Source organism: Carcharodon carcharias, chromosome 6 (genome assembly GCF_017639515.1).
Source record: "Carcharodon carcharias isolate sCarCar2 chromosome 6, sCarCar2.pri, whole genome shotgun sequence".
In the NCBI taxonomy this organism is placed as follows: Eukaryota; Metazoa; Chordata; class Chondrichthyes; order Lamniformes; family Lamnidae; genus Carcharodon; species Carcharodon carcharias.
This window is the reverse complement of record NC_054472.1, coordinates 146,861,646-146,887,796: the sequence shown is the minus strand read 5'-3', so window position 1 is coordinate 146,887,796 and position 26,151 is coordinate 146,861,646. Positions and strand designations below refer to the sequence as shown.

The 26,151-nt window shown below is 42.3% G+C and overlaps 1 protein-coding gene across 1 annotated transcript in view; it reads right to left on the bottom strand.

The window, feature by feature from the left end:
- Window positions 1-26,151, bottom strand: part of LOC121279363 (unconventional myosin-Id-like) — a 165,208-nt gene that overhangs the window by 49,627 nt on the left and 89,430 nt on the right. Inside the window, exons 14-16 of the mRNA XM_041190548.1 lie at window positions 21,841-21,973; window positions 15,806-15,972; window positions 2,245-2,452 (exon numbers count right to left, since the gene is read on the bottom strand). Coding sequence (XP_041046482.1) covers window positions 2,245-2,452; window positions 15,806-15,972; window positions 21,841-21,973 — 508 coding nt within the window. The remainder of the gene's footprint in view (window positions 1-2,244; window positions 2,453-15,805; window positions 15,973-21,840; window positions 21,974-26,151) is intronic.

The following is a 26,151-nucleotide window of genomic DNA, read 5'->3' as shown; positions in this document are numbered from 1 at the left end:
CACTGGTAGAAGTCATACCTAGCACAATGGAAGATGGTTGTGGTTGTTGGAGGTCAGTCATATCAGCTCCAGAATATCACTGCAGGAGTTCCTCAGGGTAGTGTCCTAGGCCCAATCATCTTCAGCTACTTCATCAATGACCTTCCTTCCATCATAAGGTCAAAAGTGGGGATGTTAGCTGATGATTGCACAATTTTCACCATTCGTGACTCTTCAGAGTCCATGTCGTAATGCATCAAGACCCGGACAATATCCAGGCTTGAGCTGACAAGTGGCAAGTAACATTTGTGCCACACAAGAGTCAGGCAATGACCATCTCCAACAAGTGAGAGTTTAACCATCATCCCTTGATATTCAATGGCATTACCATCACTGAATTGCCCACTATCAACATTCTTGGGGTTACCATTGACCGGAAACTGAACTGGACTAGCCATATACTGTGGCTATAAGACCAGGTCAGAGGCTAGGAATCCTGCAGTGAGTAACCCACCTCCAGACTCCCCAAAGCCTGTCTACGAGGCACAAGTCAGGAGTGTGATGGAATACTCCCCACTTGTCTGGATGAGTGCAGCTCCAACAACACACAAGAAACTTGACACCACCCAGGACAAAGCAGCTCTCTTGATTGGCACCCCATCTAAACACATTTACTCCCTCCATCACTGACGCACAGTAGCAGCGGTGTGTACCATCTATAAGATGCACTGCAGAAACTCACCAAGGCTCCTTGAACAGCACTTTCCAAACCCATCCACTACCATCTAGAAGGAAAAGGGCTGCAGATAGATGGAAACACCACCATCTGAAAGTTCCCCTCCAAGCCACTGACTATGCTGACTTGGAAATATTTCGCTGATCCTTCACTGTCGCTGGGTCAAAATCCTGGAACTCCCTCCCTAACAGCACTGTGGGTGACCACCACATGGACTGCAGTGGTTCAAGAAAGCAGCTCACCACCACCTTCTCAAGGGCAATTATAGATGGGCAATAAATTCTGGCCTATCCAGTGAAGCCTGCATCCCTTGAATGAATAAAAATAAACGAAGTTGGCAACCTTACCACCCCATTAACAGGGTTGCTGGTCCTATTTTGAAAGAGGTCTACTACCAGGTGCACAAAACCCTGGGCTGTTTCAGGTGACAAGCCAAATTTAATGTAGAATTTGGGGTCCTATAACATAAACAGCACCCTGATTAGCTTTTTAGGTTGCAACTGGAACCTGTGGAGTGCACATTCCAGCCAGTTCCACTGACAATGGAACCAAAGCGACCGCTGAAGGTAAATGTTGAATTAGTTTTGTGAGATTTGCAGGAGCAAGAGTCCTGTGGGCTGCAGCTGCCCCAGGAACCCCGTCCTCTTCAAGTGCAATGGCCCACACATCTCCCCCCACATCAATTTACCTTGTGACTGCCATCCGGACCCAAATTGAGGTTTCAATTTGGCGAGCTGATTACTTGACACCTCACAGCTCGCCTACCAAATTCAAATGTTGCTGGGACCTCATTTCAAAATTGGAATATTTGGGCACCCAACCCCTTCCTGGCTGGGCCCCCAAGAGTCAAAATCAACCACAGGGAGGCAGAGACCATTGTATCTCTTAAGAGAATAGATATTAAAAGCAAAGAGAGATATAGGGTTACTTTTGGGATAAACAACTGCAGCTATGAGCATAGATTGGATAGGTTGGATCTGTTTCCCTTGGAGGAAAAAAGGCTGAGCGGAGACTGATAGATGTATTCAAGATCCTGATGTTATGGACAGGGTAAGTAGTGAGAAACTGCTCCCATTCAAGAGTACATCAAGAACTAGAGAGCACTGATTCAAAATAATGGGCAAAAGGAGTAGAAGTGGTGTGGGGAAAAATTTTTTTACGCAGAGGGTGGTTGGGGTCTGGAACAAACTTCCTGAAAGGGTCATGGAGGCAGGTTTGATCAAGGTATTCAAAAGGGAATTGGATTGCTATCTGAAAAGAAAGAATGTGCAAGGTTACGGGGACAAGGCAAGGGAGTGGAATTAGGTAGACAGCTTGTTCAGCGAGTCAGTGCAGACTCGATGGGCTGAATGGCCTCCTTCTGCACTGTAAAGATTCTGTGATTCTGTAAGGGGAAATAGAACAAAGCTTTGGATTGCTCTGGTAAAGAGCTGCCAAAGAAAAGGTGAGCTAAATGGCCTCCCTCTGCGCTGTAAAGCTCTATGGCTTATAGTTTAATAGGTTGCTCCAACCTAACCTAGTACTTTTACCTTTTGCAGGAAGAGCACAATGAAAGGAATTTCTCCTGCTCGTATAGATTCCAGCCCAAACAGCGTCTGCGGTGTTCGAATGAATAGCTTTGTCTTTCCATAGGCAACGTCCTGCTGGAAGGAATGTTGGTCTATAATCATACGGGTGGCTTCCAGGTCTGTTGACATGAGGTGATTGGGCCAAGTGTACTCACAAATCATCTTGTACCTGAAATACATTTTTAAATGATATATACATGTTAAATCAATTAAAACATGTTCAATTGATTAATATACCTGTAAGAATATAGATTTCTAAATAACAAGGAATACCTTCACTACTGTGGTCACAAATTGTTAGAAAGATTAATGGGGATTTAAGGGGGAATTTTCTTACCCATAGCAATGTAGGGGTTTGGAACTCATTGTCTGAAGGGGTGGTAGAGGCAAAAATCCTCATCACATTTAAAAAAATACTTGGATATGCACTTGAAGTGTCATAATCTATCAGGTTATAGACCAAAAGCTGGGAAGTTGGATGAAGCAGGATAGCTCTTTCTCGGCTGGCATGGTTAAATGGGCTGAATAACTTCCCCCTGTGCCATAATTTTCTAAGATTCTATGATGTGACTGGTAATGAAGGCCTGTAGTCCTTCTATGGAAAACTCCGTAACCCTATACCTTGAGTTAGGCAGGATCCTATTACTGATTGACCAGGCAGCCTCATTAACTAATGGAACATGGAGTGGGTAGCTCTCTCACTCCTGTTTCTCTCTCAGCTCCAGAGAAGTTTAGGGTACTGTCTATGGATATTGGCTATTGTCTTGAAGCTATTAATGTATATTATTGGAAATGATATTTCTTTTAAAATTGAGGTTTAGTCTGTGGGTCTTAATTGGATTAAAACCAGCTAGTCTGGGTGCTTTGATGTATACTAGTTTTGAGATGTATTTGCATTTTGTTGAATGGAGCATTCAAGAAGGGGAGTGAAATCTGGCATCTGGCTAGCAGAGACCAAACAATGTTTAAATTACTAATAAAATTGGTACAATTGTTAGAAGAGGTGGAGTTCAATGGTGCTGGTGATACAATGAGATGTGCTGGGTATAACTGATAGCAGATTTGCAGAGCAGAGGCAATGTAAGATAAAAGCCCGTAAGCCTACCATTGAGTCTGCAAAGGAACCGAAGTGAAAGGAACCTCATTTTGAATTTGTAAGTTGAAAATGCTTTGTCTGCTTAAAGTTTATGGGCTGCTATTGCCTTAACGGAGATTAGTTTGGGAATTTGTTAAAACTTATGATAGTCGTAATTTTTAGCCATGTGTATATATTTAATTTATGTGAATTGATAAATGTCTCTTTTTATAAAATTCATTCATAGGATGTGGGCTTTGCTGGCAGGATCAGCATTTATTGCCCATCCCTAACTGCCCTTGAGAAGGTGGTGATGATCTGCCTTCTTGAACTGTTGTAGTCCATGTAGTTTGATATAAAAACCTCTCGAGAACTGGTGGTCTGATACCTGAATTTAGAGCTGCATCTCAAACATACCACTTAAAAATATAGGTTATGACAGTTGTTTAAAGTTTCCCTCTGGGATTTTTAAATAACTCAGCTTTACCAACTAAGATAAAAGCAAAGTACTGCAGATGCTGGAACTCTGAAACAAAAACAGAAATTGCTGGAGAAAATCAGCAGGTCTAACAGCATCTGTGGAGTGAAAAAAAAGTTAATGTTTCCAGTCCGTATGACTCTTCTTCAAAGCTCTGAAGAAGAGTCAGACGGGATTGAAACATTAACTCTGTTTTTTTTTCTCCACAGATGCTGTTAGACCTGCTGAGTTTTTCCGGCGTTTTCTGTTTTTGTTTCAGCTTTACCAACTGCTGTGTCATAACAATTGGGGCCTAGTGGGATAAAAATATTTCTAATTCCTTGATTGGTTTGGAATTGGTGAAACTTAAGGTTACGAGTACGGGAAGCACTTTAAATTCAGGAGTTGGTGAGGTATTTTAGAAGTGGTGAAACTGCAAGATGGCTTTGGCAATTGTTAAGACTTGTCTAGGAATATAAGAGATAACGCTGATTAGGTTGGAAAAAATAAAGTTAACAGAGTTGGCAGATAAGTTAAAATTGGGGTTACTTGAGGGGTCTAGGAAATCAGATATACTTAGGAGAATAGCACAGCATCTATAGTTGAAAGTGAAACCTGACGCTAGTGAGCCACAGCTGGAAGTATGGAGACTTCAGTTACAAATGAAGACGCTTGAATTTGAACAAGCAAAGGAACTGAAAAAGATTGAATTAGAAGCCAAGGACAGAAAAATGGCTTTTAAAAGGGAATGAGAAATTGAGAAGATAGAGAAGGAGGAAAGAGGAAAAGAAGAAATGTCGGTAAATTATGACGTGGTGGAAAGGGCTATTTTGATTGCATTTGATTTGGTTCCTGAAGCATACAGGGAGAAATTTAGGAATATGAGAAAACAGGCTGAGCAAACTTATATTGAGTTTGAAAGAGTAAAACAAAGTAATTTTGACCGGTGCAGACAACCTATGCAGCTCTTAGGGAAGTAATTCTTTTGGAAGAATTTAAAGATTCAATCCCTTCAGCAGTGAAAACTGATGTGGAGGAACAGAGGATTGATTCTGTAAGACAAGCAGCAGAGATAGCTGATGATTATGAGTTAGTTCAAAGAGCTAAACATTTTTTCTCGTCAGCCTTTCAAATTGGAGAAGGATAAAAAGTGGGATGGTGAAAGGAAGGTAGGTAGTCAGAGAAGAGAAGGAATAGCTTGAAGTGCTCAGGAAGTTTTTTCTCAGAATAAAAAGGAAGGTGCTGAAGGTAGAAGTGACTTTCGAAGATTGGGGTGTTTTCATTGTAATTAAGTGGGGCATACAGAGTCAGTGTGTTGGAGATTGCAGGAAAAACCTATTGGAATTGTTGGGGTACAGAAAAGCTCTGGAAGTAAAGGTACTGTGAGTTCTAAGGTTCAGGCACAGGAGAAACCAATGGTTTGTGTGCAGATGAAACTGAGAGAATCAGTGATAAGTGAAGAAGTGGGATTGTGTTCACAGTTTACTCAAGAGAATTCTGAGGAGCAGGTTGCAGAAATGTTTAAAGGCTGTGTGTGAGAGAATGTATTTCCATGTGTACAGGGTGGAGTAGGTAAAGGTGTTAAAATTTTAAGAGACACAGAGGCTAGTCAATCCTTAATGTTGGGGGATAGTGATATTTGTTGTTCAAATGGAGTACTGCTGGAGCAGGTAATAATAAGTGGGGTTCATGGAGATGCTAAATCTATTCCAATGTGAAAGATAAATTTAAAGAGCAAATGGAAAACAGGTGAAATTATAGTTGGAGTGGTGGAAAAATTGCTCATTGCAGGGGTTCAATTTATTCTGGGTAATAATATAGCTGGGTCTCAAATGTGGGTGATGCCTATGACAGTTGAGCAGCCTATAGAAGTATTTTCAACAGAGGTGTAACAGAAGGAACATCCTTGATTGTTTCCTGATTGTCCTATAACGGGATCAAATGCTCATAGGGAAGCACAAGGCAAACAAGATAAGCAGGCAGTTCAGAGGCAAGAAGAAGGTGTTGAGATCCAATTAGCTGGCATTGTGTTTAATAACATTGTTAAGGAGGAAGGAATATGGGACTGTTCAGCTGATGTGTTTAACTCAAAGAGGTTAGTGGAGTTACAGAAAAATAGTTTGCAATTAAAATAGTTATATCAGAATGTTTATTCAGAAACAGAAGTAAAATGTATTCCAATATGTTATTTTGATAGATATTTTGAGGAGATATTTTGAAGAGTAAGTGGAGGCTGGGTTATGTCTCAGCATCAGATTGGTAGAGTATAAGAATGAGATTCTAAGGATTGCTCATGAAATTCCAATGGGGGGTAATTTAGGAATTAGGAAAACACAGGAAAAGATGCAGATTTTTTTGGCCGGGATTGCATAGGGATGTAGTCAAATTCTATAGAACCTGACATACATGTCAAGTAATAGGAAAACCACAAGCAGTGATTAAGCTGGTGCCTTTAATCCCAATACCAGCATTTGAAAAACCTTTTACTAGGGTCATGATTGATAGTGTGTGACCCCTCCCTAAGACTAAAAGTGGAAATCAGTATTTACTGACAATAATGGATGCATCTACCAGGTTTCCTGAAGTGATATCTTTAAGACATATTACAACTAGGAAGGTTGTAGAGGAATTAATTATTTTTTTTACAGGGTATGGTTGATCAAGGATGAAATTTCATGTTGTAGCTATTTAAGGAAATAACAAACAGTTTTGGGATAAAAGAGTATAAATCAACAGCTTATCATCCGGAATCACAAGGACAAAGCAAAAGATGGCATTAAACTTTAGAAACTATGATGAGAGAATACTGTCAGTATTATGCACAGGATTGGGATACAGGAATTGCATTTTTGGTATTTTCTATTAGAGACACTCCTAATGCATTGACTGGTTTTAGCCCTTTTGAGCTAGTTTATGGTCATCAGGTAAGGGGACCACTGAAATTGATTCATGAGAAATTGGTGGGTCAAAATTCAGAAACCAATCTGCCGGATTATGTATCAAATTTCATGGAAAGATTGAATAGAACATGTGAGTTGGTTAGGGAACATTTAAAGACATCACAGCAAGTGATGAAAGTGAAAGCATATAAGAAAGCTAAAACTCACAGTTTTGTTTCTGGAGAGAAAGTTTTGTTACCAGTACTAGGTGATTCATTAAATGCAAGATTTAGTGGGCCTTACAGAATTGAAAAGAAATTGAGTGAAGTATATTATTCAATAAATACTCCAGATAGAAGAAATAAGCAGAGGGTGTGTCATGTAAATATGCTTAAAAGTATTTTGACAGGGAAGATGAACAAAAAGAGATATTAGTGATGGTGGATGATGAGAAAGAAGTAGAATAGCAGGACTCTGGAATTTTCCTCTAATCAAATTGGATAGTGAGGGGGCACTAGAAAGTTTAGATTAAATATTGAGTTACCTTCAAAACAAATGTCAAAGTGACTTGGAAAAGCTATTGCAATCACACAAACCTATTTGTGGAAATAAGTTGTGAAAAGCACATTCAGCTATACATGATGTATGTATAGAAATATCATCTTCAATAAGGCAACACTGTATAGATTAAGTCTGGAAAAGATATCAAAAGTACAAAAAAAATTGATTTCATGCTTCAAAATGATGTAATTGAGTCTAGTTGCAGTAACTGGAGTTCGCCTCTTATGCTGTACCAAAAACGAATGGAACACAAAGACTGTGTGTGGACTATCGAAAGGTGAATGCGGTAACAAAAGCAGATTCATTTCCCATACCACAATTGGAAGATTACATTGAGAAAGTGGAACAATTGAAATTTATCACAAAGATTGACTAGTAAAAGGACATTGGCAAGTACCGTTGTCGCAGAGAGCAAAGGAGATATCAGCTTTTGTGACCCCAATCAATTATATCAGTTTGAAGTCATGTAATTTGGTATGAAGAATCAACTGTGACATTTCAAAGACTGACAAACAAAGTAACTGCAGGTCTAAGCAATTGTGCTGTTTATATTGATGATCTAATTGTTTTCAGTCAGATGTAGGAGGATATTTACAGCATCTAGAAGAATTATTTACTCAACTACAAGAAGCTAACTTGGTGATGAACTTGGCTAAAAGTGAATTTGCAAAAGCTCAAATTATGTATCTAGGCCATACTACTGGACATGGTAAGGTAGCTCCGAGAGATGTGAATGTCAAGGCTATCATGGATTTCCCAGTGTCTACAACAAAACAGATTTCTGGGCATGAGTGGGTTTTACGGGAAATTTGAACTAAATTTTAACCAAGTGGTTGCTTTGCTGACTGAATTATTGAAAAAGAACAAGAAGTTTCAATGGACATTGCAGTGTCAGATAGTTTGAAAACTGTATTAACCATGACATCAGTTTTGGCAGTATCCAATAATGCCAAGCAATTCAAGTTGGCTGTTGATGTAAATGATATAAGCATTGGGGCTGTACCATTACAAAAAGATGACACTGGAATTGAAAAACTGATAGGGTATTTATCACGGAAGTTGAATATACAACAGAGGAGATATTCAATGATCGAAAAAGAGACTTTGGGTTTGGTGTTAGCATTGCAGCAATTCATCAGAAACACTTGTTATACAGGCCATAATCCTTTGAAGTTTTTGGAAAAATTTCGAGAAAAAAGTACAAGGATTTTCAGATGGAGTTTATTGTTACAACGATTTAACCTACGGATTATACGTTTTGCTGGAAGAGAAAATTTGTTTGCAGATGTGTTATCAAGAATTTGAAGCTTAAAGGACAATTGGACATTTTTAAAACCTAGGCACTGAACTGGAGTGATTTATGTTGATCCAAGGGCTTGTGTGTGTGTATATATATATATATATATATATATATATGTATGTTAATGCATGCATTTGATAATGTAATAGTGTAATAAGTATAGGAGATAGTGTGAGGTGGGTTATTAAAATAAAGCCATTTTTTAGAATTATGATTAATTTTTCAATAGGGAGGGGGAATGTCATGAAGCTATTAATGTATATTATTGGAAATTATTTTTTCTTTTAAAATAGAGGTTTAGTCTGTGGGTGTATCTTAATTGGATTAAAGCCAGTTAGTCTGGGTGCTTTGATGTATACCAGTTTTGAGGTGTAAGAGAGGTAGAGTGCATTTGAATTTTGTTGAATACAGCATTCAAGAAGGGGAGTGCAACGTGGCCCTTACCTAGCAGAGACCAAGCAATGTTTATATTATTAATGAAATTGATACTATGAAAGGGATTTTATTGTTAGGAGAGATGGAGTTCAAAGACGCTGGTGAAAGGGACCTTATTTTGAATTTGTAAGGTGAAAATGCTTTGCCTGGTGTCTGCTTAAAGTCTATGGGTAGCTGTTGCCTTAGTGGAGATTAGTTTGGGAATTTATTAAAAGTTATGATAGTAGTAATTTGTAGCCATGTATATATATTTAACTTGTATAAATTAAGAAATGTCTCATGTAGTTTGATATAAAAACCTTTTGAGAACTGGTGGTCTGATTCCTGAATTTAGAGCTGCATTTCAAACATACCACTTGAAAATATAGGTTATGCCTACATTGTTTAGAGTTTCCCTCTGGGATTTTTAAATAACTCAGCTTTACCAACTGTCATGTCATAACAGCTATCTGGTCTTTGAGAAAGCATTTAATAAGATTCCACACAGTATTATATTAGCATAAATGACAGCACCTGGAACTGGAGTTTACCTCATAATATGGGCTGACGAGGTAGGAAGGAATAGAGAAAAATGGTTTGTTCTCTGATTGATAGCTTGTGATGAGTAGATTTGTATTGGAGAATCCATTTTTCATCATATATATTTCAAGGGCTTGGAAGAAGAAGCAGAGGGTTATATACTCAAATTTGCAGATGACACTAAATTAGAAGGCACAGCAAGTTCAGTAGATGGGAGAACATGCGCAGACTCATGCACGGATGAAGTGAATGGCCAGAACTGTAGATGGAGCTCAATGTGGAGAAATGTGAGGTCCTGAGAAAGACAGATTGCATAGGGTAATAAAAACAGAAAATGCTGGTAATACTCAGCAGTTCTGGCAGCATTTGTGGAGAGAGAAACAGAGTTAACATTTCAGGTCAAGAACTTTTCTTGAACTAAAGGAAGATAGAGATGTCTTCTTCTTAGGCAGTCCCTTGGGATCAAGGATGAGTTGCTTCCATTCCAGTTCAATGGGCTCTGAAATGACTGATAAGTCCAATCCATGATCTGCAGACTCTGCCACAGGGCAGGTGGTGCTTGAAGGGTATGGTTGATGTGTTCTTTGGAGGTTTGTGCACGCTCCCTCTAATGCCTCGACATCACCTCTGCCTGTTCCCACGAAGCCCCTTAATGCATTCAGTGCCCTCCCGAATGAGCTTTCTCGATTTTGGTTGGTCACAAGCCAGAGTCTCCCATGAGTCAGTGGCTATATTGCATCTCTTCAGAGATGCTATGTGTATATCCCTAAAGTGTTTCCACTGTCCTCCTGGGAGTGTCCTGCCGTGACTAAGTTCTGAGTAGAACTGTTGCTTCAGGAGTCTGGTGTCAGGCATATGACGACATTTTCTACCCAGAGGAGCTGGCTTTGTGCTTCGATGTTGGGTATGTTGGCTTGGGAGAGACCGCTGCTGTTGGACTGCCTTTCTTACCTGCGGATTTGGAGGATCTCGCAAAGACACCACTGGTAATACCTCTCTAGTGTTTTGAGGCACCTGCTGTAGGATGTCCAAGTCTCCAGAGTATATAGGAGCATGGGGATCATTGTTGTCTGATAAACCACTTTAGTCTCAGGTTTGAGATTATGGTCCTCAAATACTCCTTTTCTCAGTTGGCCGAAGGCTGAGTTGGCTAACTGGAGATGTTGAATTTTGACATCTATGTCTGCCTTTGTTGAGAGGAGGCTCCTAGGATACGGAAAATGGTCCACGTTTTCCAGGATCGTGCTATTGACCTTAATTGAAGGCCTTTACTGTTGAGAGTCAAAGGCTTTTGTGAGGTCAACAAAGTCTATGTGCAGCAGTTGGTGCTGTTCCTTGCGCTTTTCTTGAATTTGCCATGCAGTGAAGATTGTATCTGAGGTGTCTCTTGTTGGATGAAAACCACACTGCGACTCTGGAAAGGGTTCCTTGGCCACTGGAAGGAGACAATCAATGAGGATCCTTGCAATGAGCTCCTCTGTAGCTGACAGCAGAGAGGCTCCTAGGTAGTTACCACGATTTGACTTGTCTCCTTTCTTGAATATAGTCACGATTACATTATCCATGAGATGCCCCGGATTGTGCTCTTCTTCCCAGATGAGGGGTATGAGATTGTGCAGCTGTGCCAGGAGTGGAACTCTGTCACATCTTAGAATTTCAATAAAGATTGCATCTGCTCCAGGGCTTTGCTGTTGAATCACTTTTTCAATTTCGCTCTGGACCGGGGAGGCACTGAGACCAAACCGGTTGCGATATTTTATTTATTCTCTCAGGGGAAGTGGGTGTTACTGCCTGGGCCAGCAATTTTTGCCCATCCCTAATTGCCTTTGAGAAGGTGATGGTGAGTCACATTCTTGAATCCCTGCAGTCCATGTAATGTAGGTGCACACACAGTGTTGTACATCAGACAAGGATAACTGATAACTGAAGGAAGTTAGAAATGTAGTAGACCTCGAGCAAATGAATGAGGTGGGAGCAGGGAGGAAGAACATCTACAAAATGGACCATAGCAACTCACCAAAGCTCCTTCGACAGCACCTTCTAAACCTGCAACTTCTACCACCTAGAATTAGGACAAGGGCAGCAGATGCATGGGAACACCACCACCTGCAAGTTCCTCTCCAAGCCATCCTGACTTGGAAATATATCGTCGTTTCTTCACTGCCGCTGGATCAAGCTCCTTGAACTCCCTCCCTAACAGCTCTGTGACTGTACCTACACCACATGGACTGCAGCGGTTCAAGAAGACAGCTTACCACCACCTTCTCAAGGGCAATTTGGGATTGGCAATAAATGCTGGCCTTGCCACCAACACCAGTAAAAAAATAAGGCAGATTAAAAAAAAGGGAAGGTCCGTGATAGGTTGAAGGGGAGGAGAGATTAATTGACAAAAGATATCATGGTACAAAAAGCAAAGGGAGTGATAAAGGTTGTCATAAAGAAACAAATGACCTGCCCAGAGTGGGTGTGAATGGCAGAATAATGAACAGTTCTAGTCAAAAGTAAAAACATGAAAAATAGGAGTAAGACTGGCACATGAAAAAAAATGGAAACCAAATGAGGAACAGAGTTTACGTTCTGAAATTGTTGAATTGTTGAGTTTGGAAGGCTGTAAAGTGCCTAATCAAAAATAAGGCACTGTTCCTTGAGCTTGCACTGAGCTTCATTGGAACAGTGTAGCAGACTAAGGATGGAAATGTCAGCAGACAGGTGAGGCCATGCTTGCGGATTGAGTGGTGGTGTTACATAGAAACATTCAAAATAGGAGGCGGAGTAGGTCAATCAGCTCTTCGAGCCTGCTCCACCGTTCAATACGATCATGGCTGATCCTCTATCTCAACATCATACTCCTGCACTCTCCCCATACCCCTAGATGCCTTTAGAGTCCAGAAATGTATCTACTTCCTTCTTAAATATATTCAGTGACTTGGCCTCCACAGCCCTCTGTAGTGAAGAATTCCACAGGTTCACCACCCTCTGAGTGAAGAAGTTTCTCCTCATCTCAGTTCTAAATGGCCTACCCTGTATCCTGAGACTGTGACCCCTTGTTCTAGAACCTCCACCCCCCAACCTGAACCAGAGGAAACATTATCTCTGGATCCAGTCTGTCCATCTCTCTCAGACTTTTATGTGTTTCAATGCGATCTCCTCTCATTCTTCTAAATTCCAGTGAATATGGGCCTAGTCAGCCCAACCTCTCCTCATATGATAATCCTGCCATCCCAGGAATCTGTCTGGTGAACATTTGCTGCACTCCCTCAATGGCAAGTATATCCTTTCTTAGGTAAGAAGACCAAAACTGCACACAAGACTCCAGGTGTGGTCTCACCAATGCCCTGTACAGCTGCAGTAAGCCATCTTTGCTCCCGTACTCAATCCTCTCACAATGAAGGCCAACACACCATTTGCCTTCTTAACTGCTTGCATGCTTGCTTTTAGTGACTGGTGTACAAGGACACCCAGGTCCCTTTATACATCAACATTTTCCAATCTATCATCATTTAAATTATACTCTGCCATTCTGTTTTCTCTACCAAAGTGAATAACTTCACATTTATCCATGTTAAACTGCATCTGCCATGTATTTTCCCCCTCACTCAAGCTGTCTAAATCACCTTGAAGCCTCTTAATACCCTCCTCATCGCTTACATTCCCACCACATTACATTTGGTTTCCTCATCTAAATCATCGATATATATTGTGAATAGCTGAGGCACAAGAACTGATCCCTGTGGTGCCCCACTGGTCACCAACTGGCACTCTGAAAAACACCCATTTATTCCTACTCTCTGTTTCCTTTCTGCTAACCAATGCTCAATCCATGCCACAATATTACCCCCAACCTCATGTGCTTTAATTTTGCACACAAACCTCTAATGCCTGGGGCCGATCGCAGGCAACGGGCCATTTCCCGACTGCTCCCGGGCCCACCCACCGTGTCCGCCCAACGACCTCAAAATTCAGCCCGTGATTTCCCTTTCATGTTCTGTGAAGTCACACAGTCTGCATTTGGTCTCCCCAGAGTAGAAGTGAGCTCATTGTGAGCAATGAATATAGTGTATTAAATTGAAAGAAGTACACGCAAACCACTGCTTCACCTGGAAGGAGGGTTTGGAGGCCTGGATGGTGAGGAGAAAGTGCAGGTGTTACATCTGCATGGGAAAGTGCTGTGGGAAAGGAATGAGAGGTAGGGGTGGTTGAAGAGTGGACCAGCGCATCGCAAAGGTAATGGTCCCTTTGGAATACTGACAGGGAAGGGGAGGTTGAAGATGTGTTTGGTGGTGGCATCATGCTGGAGGTGGCGGGAATGGCAGAGGATGATCCATTGGATGTGGAGGCTGATTGGGTAAAAGGTGAAGACAAGTGGATCATTCGATCATATGAAATAGGAGCAGAAGTAGACCATTCGGCCCCTCGAGCCTGCTCCGCCATTCAATAAGATCATGGCTGATCTGTTTGTATTTCTAATTCCACACTCCCATCTACCCCTAATAACTTTTGATTCCTCTGTCTAACAGAATCTATCTACTTCTGCCTTAAAAATATTCAATGACTCTGCCTTCACTGCTTTCTGAGGCAGAGAGTTCCAAAGTTGCACAACCCACTGAGAGAAAAAACTCCTCCCTATTGCAGTTGTGGAAAGATTGGGAAGGGGTGAGAGCAGAAGTGTAGGAGAGGATTAGACACAGTTGAGGGCCTTGTCAACCACAATGGGGGAATCTTCAGTTGAGGAAAAAGGAAGACATCAGACTCACTGTTGTGCAAGGTTGTATCACTGGACCAAATTCAATGGAGACAGAGAAACTAGGAGAATGGAATGGAGTCCTTACAGGAAGCAGGGTGGGATTATTGCTAATAACTGAACAAGAAGAAAGAAGCAGCTTTGAGAAGCTCCACAGTTGTAGGTTCCAGCTTCACCAGTACCTCTCCACGCTTAGGAACATAGGAAGATTAAGACCAGGAGCAGGCCATTCAACCCCTTCAGCCTGCACCACCATTCAATTATTTGAGCTATTTGATGTGTACCTCAACTTCATGTAGCTATCTTTGCTCCATATCCCTTCATACCCTTACAAACAAAAATATATTTCTCAGTCTTGAGGAAGCTGTAATTGACTGTGCCTCCAGAGCCTGTGCCAGGTTTTTATGACCTTTGTGTGAAAAAATATTTCCTGATTTCATTCCTGGATGACCTAGCTCTAGCTTTAAGATTATGTCCTCTTGTTCTTGTTTCCCAGCAAATGAACTAGTTTCTTCCTAGAGGTCCCTATATCTCAGTTCTGCCAACCTACACCTAGGCTCTGTGTACAGGCAGGACATCAATTGTGTCCTCCGTATTGACAAATAGAAACCCTACAAGTGGAGGTACATGCCTCAATTGTTTGATTTAGACATGGTATAATCAGCCTCAACAAATAACTAAATATATTAAGGGATGATGTGTATTTGCCATAAACTAAGTTTGGAAAAGATTACCGAATGAGGATGGAACAGGATGATGGAGAGGTTTGGAAGATGAGGACTTTAAGGTCAAATGTGTTTGAGGGAAGGAAGTATGAAGAGGTGATTGGGTACAAAGATATGATGGTTATAAGGAAAAAATGTTGCAGAAGATGCTTGTTATACAAAGCGAGGTCTGTTTAACTGAATGGGATTGAAATTAGAGAACTCTGTTTTACTGATATGCACTGCGCAGATGAGATGATCTCAGTTAACTGCATATAAATTGTATTTACTTTTTTGTAGGTGGTGGGCATTAACTGGTGTTCACTTGTGCTCCTATAAATAGGAACAGACTGAAACTGTGATGGCTAGATTAGGAGAGGCATGAATAATGTGAATCACTGCAAATGAAAGCTTATAAAATGCTGTAAAGATTGGCTCCAGTTCTATTCTTCACTACCTCACTATCAGGAATAGAACAACCTCTGCACTGGTCAAGCAGGACCAAGATACGACTGAAATTGGACTTGTGCCTCATTTAAATTAAACCAGCAAGCTGCAAAATTGCCTACATTACAAAAGTCATGTCATGAAAGGCATTATTTTAATGTAAGCTCTTTATTTCTTTTTCAAGGCTATCAAAAGGACATAATCCCACTGGGTGTATTGACCTTTACCTATAGATGCCCATAGAGTTCCTTCAGCTAGCATTACCACCTAAAGATAGATTTACCACTCTACTAAGGAATACAACTAAAACAGAAACTACAGATTCAGTCTCTTCCTTCTAAATGGATACCCAGCATTCCACGGCTATGCATGTAAAGATCATGACAAACCAGAATTAGATTTACCTCAGCAGGAAACGCTCATATGGCTGCCGGTAAGCAAATCCCGCTCGCCGCACGCGCACATTTTCCAACAGTCCCAAATATTCCACCTGGTGTCTGCAGCGTTCATAGTCAAAGATTACAGGAGATTTCTGGTCATTGGGCTTGATGCATCGCACGTAGTAGGGTTCCTGAAACAAGAGGATGTACCAGACTATTAGAATATATGAATATTGCAATGATTGCTGCTTATATGTATTGCCAACTTAAACAGGAGAGCAAACCTAATTCAAGTTCAACATTGCAATGGCCCAAATACCTTCCCAATCACTCCGTTAGTATAGAATATCATTAGATCAAGCCATTTTCATTGTAGAAAATTTGAATGGACCAATCCTTTCCTATTCACTCCCATTATATAGGATCCATTGGATAAAACTCCTTCCTATTCATTTGAATCGCCTAGAGTCCCAATATGTTAAGGGCATTCCTTGTCACTCATATCCTAATAGATCAAACTCCATTCTGCTCACTCCATTGTATGCAATCCAAATAGATCAAAATGTCTCCTACTCACCCCCACTAATCACCAGTAGATCAATTTGCTTTCCATTGAGTGCATAATACAGAATCCTAGTTGACCACAACAAAATATCCTTCAACCTATAGACCAGGTAACATAGGGAGATAACAAGTAGCCAAAAATGTAAGGCTTTTTTGTTCCATTTAGTAATTAGTAATAAGTCCAAAAGCTGAGAAGCTTACATGTTTATATTTCCGCACCTTATTTCTTGTACAATGATGCATACCAAACCTTTCCTTTTAAAATAAATTTTGCCAGTCCTTGCTGTCCCCTCATATGAAATTAGAACATAAGCATGGAAGAAGAGAAGGCCATTTGGTCCATCAGTCAACCAGACAAATCTAGACTATTCTGCACTGTACCCTGCACATTTTATCTGCTCCCAAAGACACTGGCCAGAGGGGGTGACATGCCGCAGAGTAAAATCCTGGCCACTATGTAATTTACCATATCATGGATCCTACCCTATCCAATTAATCTTCTCCCACTGACCATGTAAACTATGGGCTGAAATTCCCCCCGTCGAGGGGGTTGTGTGGGGGGCTGGTGGGAGTGAGCGCAAACCCGATCAGTGACCCCAGTTGGGACGGCAGCGCCATTTTACATGGGCTGGCCAAATAAGGCCCACCCAACATGACCTTCGCCTGGAAGCGCTGAGTGCTTCCTGTGCAGGCGGAAGCTGGGGGGTGGGGGTGGGGATTCCCTGAGTTGGGGTCTGCGAAAAGGCACAGCAATCTCCCTGAGGCACAGAGGTGCTTCAGGGAGATCAGTTTAAGGTTTTAAAATTAAATAAAGGAAAAAGAAAACTTTTAAAACATGTCCTATCATGTGACAGTGCCACACGAGCTGGAACATGTCAATGAAATTTTTAATTAATTTTTATTGAAATTTAAAACACTTCATGAAACCTCATCCCGCCCGTGGATGAGGTTTCATGAAAAATGCGAAGGCCGCCTGGACTTTTTGCCTGCCCAACAACCTAAAGATTGGACAGGTAGCTCATTTAACTGTTTTAATTAGTTTTTAACAGGCCTTAATAGGCCTTTGACAGTTTGTAAATGAAAATCTAAATGACGCGCGGTGACATCGGGATGCCCACCCAAAGTCACTGCGCATCATTTTATACTTCGGCAGGTGGGCCGCATCCCCACTCGCCGACCGGAAAATTCTTCCTTTTAGCTTTTGGCATGACATTCCCATGCACCAAAACCAGTCAAGGCCATTCCAACGTACTCAGATTAGACTCAGGGATATGTCTCATGTGGCAGCATCAGCAGAAAAGGATTACTGTCCTGGATTCTACTCAGATGGGAACAGGCTGATTAATTGTGATGGCAGAGAAACATGACAACTGTCCCAGGAAGATCATGAAAGAGCATATAGTGGAATCATTTGTCTCATACTACCTTGGAAAAATAGGATGACTGTCAAAGGGATAGGGATAGCAGGCTAAAGCCTGAATCAGTAGCTCCAGAGCCAAATTGAGGCTGTTTGTGTTAGAACAGAGGAAATTATGAGGTGATTTGAGCAAAGTGTTTAAAATTATGAAAGGGTAGAAGATGGTAGATAGAAACAGATTGTTTCTTGGGATTATGAAGCCTAGAACAAGGCAATTTTAAATATGTGATTGAATGTAAGAGATTTAGGACAGAACTAGATATATGAATAGGCTGTATGTCAGTTAGACGTGTGTGTGTATGTGTGTGTGTGCGTGTGTGTGCACAAACGAATGAGGCATGTGAGTGAGTCAAGTGATTGAGATATATGAATGAGTTGTGAGTAGAATGTATATGGGCTGTGTGTGTAAAGGAATGAATTGTATATGAATGAGACATATGAAGAAACTGTGTGTGAGTTGAATGAGTTGTTTGTGTGCATGCGTGTCTGAATGAGTCATCTATCTGTATTCAGGCTATGCGTGTAAGTAAACAATGTGTGTGTGAATGAGACATATGATGAGTCGTGTGTATGTGAATGAGTTTTGTGTGTCTGAATGAGTTGTGTACTTATGTGAATGAGTTGTGTGTGTGAGATGTGTACAGACTGTGTGAGTGAGATATATGTATGAGTAGTTTCTGTATGCGAATTGGGTGTGTGTATGACAGCGAGTTGTGTACCTGTGTGAATGAGATGTGTGCACAGTATGTATACAAATTGCATATGGGGATGGAATCTTCTGGACCCACCAGCAGCGGGAAGTTTGGCAGGCAGGGGAACTTAATTTGGCGTGAGGCCAAAAATCAGTTTCCCGATGTCAGGATGAACTTTAGCAATTATGTTCTCGGGACTTTAAAGTCGGGTTAAAGGTAGGCTGAGCTTCCCAATGAACAGTGTCGCGAAGCCCTTTTGCATGCATTAGCAAGTCATGTATGCTCATTAAAAGGCCACCTCGCTTAAATTCCGCCATGGAATTAAGTTCCCTGCTAACGAGAAATTAGAACATTCCCGACTGCACATAAGTGGCATGCACCTGGTGAGGTAGACTTCTTCCATGATTAATGGTGAGTTGCCACTGCATTGTCCACTTTGGGAGCATCTGTAAATGCCAGCCTATGCTTGAGGTCAGGTGGTGGTAGTACAATTTGGAGGATGACCAAGGAAGGGAGGAAGGATGGAGCAGTGGCCAGGCAAAGGTGGAAGGGATAGTGCAGGCAGTCTGGGTGCCCTTTAAATATGGTGCCCAGACCTTCAATCTCTTCCTGCTTGCCCCCGCCACAAGAATAGTTGAGTTCCTTGTGGTTGCATATGCAATTAACTAAACACGCATGGTCAGCCATCCCAACCCCCAGTTGAAATCACTCTCACTTCCACACCCGCCACCAAATCTAGGCTCCAGAATGGAAGATCCCTGCCTGTGTGTGAATGAATTGTGTACACAGTAAATGTATGAGTTGTATATGTGTGTGAATGAGTTGTGCATGTGTGTCATGCATGGGCTGTGTATATGTGAATGATTTGAGAGAGAGTAGGCCTGAGGGAAACAGCGCCAGAGGTACTGGCACAGGTAAAACTGGTGACAACGATTCATGGAGAGTGATCAGACAGAGTCTGAGTGTAAACTGAACATGGATCACTGGGAAAGAAATCAAAATCACTGCCACATAAGGGAGGGTATTGTAGATAACAGGAAATTGTTAGTTTGTTGTTAGTTTTATGAAATTGTGCATTTTTTGCTTGATAGTTTCTATTGTGCTTGAGATTGATAGATATAACTTCCAGCGCCTTTAGTTATTTTTCTTTTTTACTTTAGTATCTCAGTCTTTCTGAAGTCACTTTCTAAGAAAGATCTGCAGAGCCTGTAAATAAGGGAACACATACCTAAAGAAGTTTATGGGCCGAGTGGCAAATCGGAGGGAGAGTTATCAGTAGACAAGTTCCTAAGAGTAATAAAGTCCAGAGTAGGTGAGCACAAGTGTCAGTGAGAAGGATATAAAAACATCTAAAGTGATTAACGGCACAAGGATAGGAACAATTGGTGAGTGTGTTTTTTTTGTTGTCCAGATTAGGAACAAATCTTAACTTCTTGTAAGTTTAGAAAGCGGTGTGATAAATAAGAGCCTGGGCAAGGCACTTCAGTCCCATGAAATGCATTTCCTGTTCTATGTGGGAACTCCAGGATCTTTCTTGCATCCTGGACAAACACATATGCAGGAAGAGTCATCAGCTGGAGGAGCCTGAGCTCCAACTTTCAGACCTTGAGCAGCAGTTGGAGGCTACACGGATAGCAGGTTTCAGGAGGTGATCACTCCTGCATCTAAAGAATGAGTAGGCAGAGAGGGAATGGGTGTCTGTCAGACAGACAAAGGGCACCAGGCAGGTAGCGAAGGAGTCTCCTATGTGCATATTTCTCTCTGATATTCAATTCTGAATACTGGTATGGGTGATGGTTCCTCTGGGGAATGCAGCCAGGGTCAAGTTCATGGTGTCATGTGTCACTCAGCTGTGCGCAGTGGGGGCTGGGGAGTGGGGGTTGGGGGTGGTGGTTGCTGCAGGAGGAAGGATGAATTTTGGAAAAGCAATAGTGACAGGAGGCTCAATACCTAGGGGAAGGACAAGAATTTCTGCAGTTTGAAGATCTGACTCCAGAATGGGATGTTGCTGGGCTCAAGAATGTCTGAGCCACTGAGTGGCTGCAAAATATTCCATTGAGAGAGGGAGAACACTGGTATTGTTGCCAATGACAAAGGTAGAAAGAGGGATGAGCTACCTCAGGCAGATTTTAGGGAACTAGGGAAGAAATTAATATGAAGAACCACAAAAGTAGTAATCTCTGAATTACTCCTGGTGCCACGTGTTAGTTAGTGCAAAAATAGGAGGCTAGTGCAGATAAATGTGTGGTTGAAGGGATGGTGAAGGAGGGAGGGCATTCTGGGGAAGGTGGGAGCTGTACAAGGCAGATGAGTTACACCTGAACAGGTTGTTTTCAGGGGAGGTTTGCTAATGCTGTTGGAAAGTGTTTAAACTAACTTGGCAGGGGAATGGGAACTAGAGAGTGGGTTCAGAATGGAAAGTAAGTTACCGCTGGATAGCTCCTTTTGGCTGACACAGCGACAATGGGCTGAAAGGCCTCCTTCTGGATGGCAACTTTCTATGATTCTATCATCCTGTGATTGTGAGTGCATGGGAGACGTGAATGAGTTGTGTGAGTGAGATTAGAAAATGAGTTGGCGAGTGCAATGTATGTATGGATTACACATATGTGTGAATGAGCTGTGAGTCTCTGTTGTGAGTTTGTGTATGCATGCAAGCGAGTTGTGTGTGGGTGGGTGGTGATGACTGCTAATGTCCTGTCCCTGTCTAAGCTTTCCTTGGGTCAGCAAAGGGCAGTTCAAGCTGTGCCCTAACCTGGATCTGCAGCATAGGGGTGGTGATGGGTTACAGTTTCCTCAGGAAATCCAAGTTCCTGTGGCAACATGCACTTTTACCGTCAGCCACACTGTTCAGAGCTCAATTCCTTCATTATTCACCTACTTCAAATATTTTCTCACCCATTCCCTATGCTGCAGGAGGTCATATCGGGCAGTGGATAGTGTCCCTGCCTCTGAGCCAGAAGCTCTAGGTTTGAATCCCGCCCCAGGACTTGAAGGCCAAGAAAGGTGCATTTGTAACACAACCAAGTTGTATATCAACTTCTAAACCATTTCAACACAAGCAAATGGCAGTTAAGAATGGAAGAGATTCCTGATCAGCCATGTGATGGAAAGAACATTGGAGCCTCTACCATCACTATCCATATTTACTTCCAGAACATTGCGGTGGGCTGTGTGATTCAGATAGAGGCAGGTTCAATTGAGGCATTCAAGGGATTATTGTGGATTATTATCTGAAAAGGAAGAATGTGCAGGGCTACAGGAGAAGCCAGGGGAATGGCACTAGATGCATTGCTCATTTGGAGAGATGGCGCATGCATGACAGACGAAATGGCCTCCTTCTACACTGTTAACAATTCTGTGATCCTGTGGTAGACTCTCTTTACCTTGCATTCCAGGTTAACAACAAGTGCAATCATGGAACTCCTGAAGAGGGTTGCAGCGGTCAGAGGTCGCTTTGTGACCTCCGTGATACTCAGCTTCCCTTCCGGCCACATGTCTTTCAACACAGGGTTAGAACTAGAAACAGAAAAAAAACACATTTCAGTCAGTAATGCTGGAGGTTTTTCGTTAACTAAAGCTGGCTGTAGAAGTATGAGGAGGTGGAGTGTCATGCTTTTATGATGATATAAAGACACCGATCACTCATGGCACCCATGTTGTGGGTTCATTTATTGAGTCTAGGCACTCGTGACCATTTATACATGGATAGAAAACTTGAAGACACATTAGAGCTACACAGCTGTTTGTGTGTGTGCTCTGCTGAAAGAAAAAGTGAAGCTAAAACTGGATCGCAAGACACACTTTCTTTCTAGTGATCTCACACTCGTATTTATTAAAGACATATTACAACATGGGGTTTCTCTCTTTCTCATCCAAGTGTTGCTGAGGGTTGCTGTATGTTTGCAGAATGCTGGTTAGGGATACTGTATTTGTGTGCCTCTTAGACCCTTGTTCTATTTGCAATAGGATTGCTTACTGTTTCAGGTTGTGCCATTTTCTGGTAAGGCACCTAGAACCGGTACAGCACAGATTAGATACAGTGTAAAGTTTCCTCTATGCTGACCATTAAACTACTAAACCCAGGATTAATGCAGCATAGTTAGATAAAGAATACATCTCCTATCACTCTTCCAGCCGCACTAATATCAATTAAGATGCAGTTAAGAGCCCACTACATGTATCAGTAACATTTTCATTCTATATGCTGCAAATGTTTTGACCTCAATGAATGGATGTTCTGATGTTGAAGTCTGATTCAAATTTGATTGTTCAACGCAATGGATGCCATTTTGATCCCGAAAAAGTGTCCATGCAACTTATACACAATTCTGGTTCGGGCCATGTTGAATGCCAATTTTAGGGTAGGTCTTTAGTGCAGGTGCTGGGGGGGCGCACAGGAATTATTCAGGTTCAGCAAATCATGACGTCAGTCAGCTTGTAAAACTATATTTGCTATTTTCCATCTGGTCACTTATCCTAATCACTCACCCAAGCTCTTCGGAAAGCAATTTTCCTACTTCAACCAAAATGTGTGACATCTACATTTCAGTAAGGAGGAACTTACTGAAATCTACCACTTGGAACCGTAACTGCAACCTCAGAGCAAGTTTCCACTCCCGCAATGTCCAGCTGATGTGTGACCACACTCAGTGCATCATGCTTGTCCACATCCATTATCCTGGCAGCAGTCATGATCCGTTTTCTATGCTAGGGTCACCATGAGGAACCAGAGCGTGGCTATTGGGCAATGAGAGCTGTCTTCTGATCACCCGGTTCATGACTATATTGCACTACCTATGCACACATGAGCAACAATTCATATAACAAGAGCCATGTTGCCAGCCAAAATGTCATTGAGCAGATCACTGCAATACTGAAACAATCTTTCTGGAGCACTTGCAGTCCTCTCTAGAGAAACCTGACAATTCTTCGTGGTCTGCTGCATCCTGCACAATCTTGCCATCATGGGGGCACAACCTTTACCACTAGATAGGCTTCAATCAGCTGAGGAAAAGTTGGTAGTAAAGGAAGAGGAAGAGGAGGAGGAGGAAGGGAGGATGCAACCAATATATCCACTTTCTGGCCAGACTGTCCATGATTGACTCTGACTGTGGTATCAATGAAGGCAACTCCAATTTGCCATTCACCAACAGTCCCACACCTTTTCTTCCCTCTGTTACTGACCATTACAGTGTGCTCTTGGCCACAGTGCTGAAATAAAAACCACTACAAAACAAACATTCCAAACTTTATAAATTAACCATCCAATAGTTCATAGAAAAGTCAACCAATCACCTATGTACATTCCCTTAGTAACTGTCTTCCATGTGCCTTTGCCTGTCCTAGTGCTACCCCAGGGGCTGAAGCATGGCTGGTGTACAGCTGCTGTCTTTGACTTGGGGTGACTACAGTTGTCTTTGTAAGATGTCCCTGAGCAACTCTGGGCCTAGAAGACCTGGCTTTGGAATGCACCATCTTGGTATGGATGGCAGCAGCCTGATCTAGCTGGCTGATAGGCAACAGCAAGGGCACTGGAGGAGTGGTAGTGGTAGGATAATGAACACTGTCATCCTAGAGAGCTGAGCCACTGTTACTCCTCCAGGGTGGCACCTGGGCAATCCTATCGATGTGTTGGAGGACACCCAGTGAGACCCTGCAAGCCCCTTTCAACATTGGGACCTGCAGCCGTGACGACAGCTGGCTAAGCTTGTGCACGCCCAAGCTGAGCTTGCGTTATTTTAGTCTGAGCTTCCACTGCAGCACCAAGGTGTTGGGTGTCTTCTGCTTGTGCTGCAATGAAAGCTGAGACATCAGCCATCAGACGCTGCATCTTAATTGCGTCCAGAAGTATGGTAATGGAGTTGGCCGCCACTTCCACACTAGAAAGGATGTGCTCCGAGCTCTGCAAAAAGACATGTGCAAAGTTGTGCCAGACTCCTCTACTGTCCTTCACGTTACATACGGACTTGCTGGTACACCAGTCAATCTACCACACATTTCTGCTTGCATACCCATCAGCACTTTTTGTATGAAGCCTCCCAGTGAGTTCTTATCTGAATCCCCTGCAGCAGAACTTGTGTGCAACAACTCTTTCTGTCCAGCTGACACCCATGCTTTCCTTCCCCTCTGCCCTGGCAGCAGGGTCACCAAATGCTGATCCAGCCTTGAAGCTTTCCTCTAAAGTACAGTGTCAGTATCTGAACTGGTGGCTGTGAGAGTCAGAATGAGTGATGGCGTTGCTTCATTAGCCTCTTCTGCCCCTGCTACTTTTTGTTCCTGCACCCCTGCCTGGCCAGCTGGCAGTTGTTCTATCTGAAAGGGGAAAGGCACTAGAGCGGGGTTATAGTGAGTTGCGGGGTGGGAAGGAGGAAGGAAAGAGCTGTATGCTTCTACCAATTACAGCTTGTAAATCAGAAGGTGTTTTGGGATGCGGGGCAACAGGAATGTGAGATGGATGATTAGTTCTGCAGATACCATCATCCTCAATGGTTTCAGCCCTGCCACTGGTCACGGCCTCAGTCATGGTTGCTTCAATCATGGTCAGCACCACCTCTTCTTTCAGTGAGGACATGCAGCCTGTTACCGCCGATTAGGTGCTATTTCCTCCGGTTGTGCAGCATCTGGAGTGATATGCCTGTCATGGTTGAATAGCTGGCAATGTGTGAGGTGTTGGTGTGAAACTTTCAGTGATGCTAAGATGGAGTTATGATTGTGAAGTATGAGTGGTTGGTAGAGATTCTTGTTAATGAATGAAGGTGGGATGGTGAATTGAGCAGTGTGTGGGCCAATGGTTCAGTTGTAAGGATATGACATTTGCACTCGTGTCAGGTCATTGCACTTATTTTGGCACTGCATCCAGGTGTTCGGGGCTACACCTCTAGCATCAGCTGTCTTTGTGGTGTCTGTCTGGAAGTTGGTCCCCTGTGAGCTGAGGACCTCTCTCCTCTTGTTAACCTCCTAAACCAAGGCTTCTGGCACCTGGTCAGTGCTCTTCCTGCTCAGACACTCAATTCCCAAATCTCCTGCAGCCAAAATGCACCATCCCTTTAGGAGGCGCAGGCTGGTTTTAAGTGATGCTAGCTTGGCACAACCCCAGCTGAGGCACGCAGCCACTCAACAACACATTTAGCACCGGCTGTCCGCTGTAATCATGGTAATGTGCAGGCGGCGCCATGTTTGCATGCTGCCTGCTTTGGGGAGGAAGAGGCATAGGTTAATTGCCTATCTCGATGTGCGTGCCCATTTTCAGGGTCTACCCAATTTTGTCCCCTAAGAATTTGCCAGGAATAGTTCATAGTCTCAGTGCCCTCTGTTGGATGTTGTGTGTATAACAGTTTGAGTAAAATGGTCTCAGCTGAAATCTATTTTACTAAACTTATGTTTGATTTTTGTCATGTAACTATATAATCGTGATTGGATGGAGAAGGCTCCTGCTAACCTGCTCTCCCCACCTCCCATAACTGTAACTTCTTTAACTGAATGAAATTTCTAAAATTAGGTTCTTTTGAGATCTCAAAATTTTAAGTGTTACATCATTCAGGATAGAGGTAGTGGGTTTATATTGTTGTCAAGGTGGTTTGGAGATGGAACAAAACAGAGTCTTTATGTAAGACAGAATGCAAAGAAATGCCTTAAACAATTCAGACCCCAGCTTTGATCATGGGCTGAGCAACAAGGATGATCTATGGAAAATC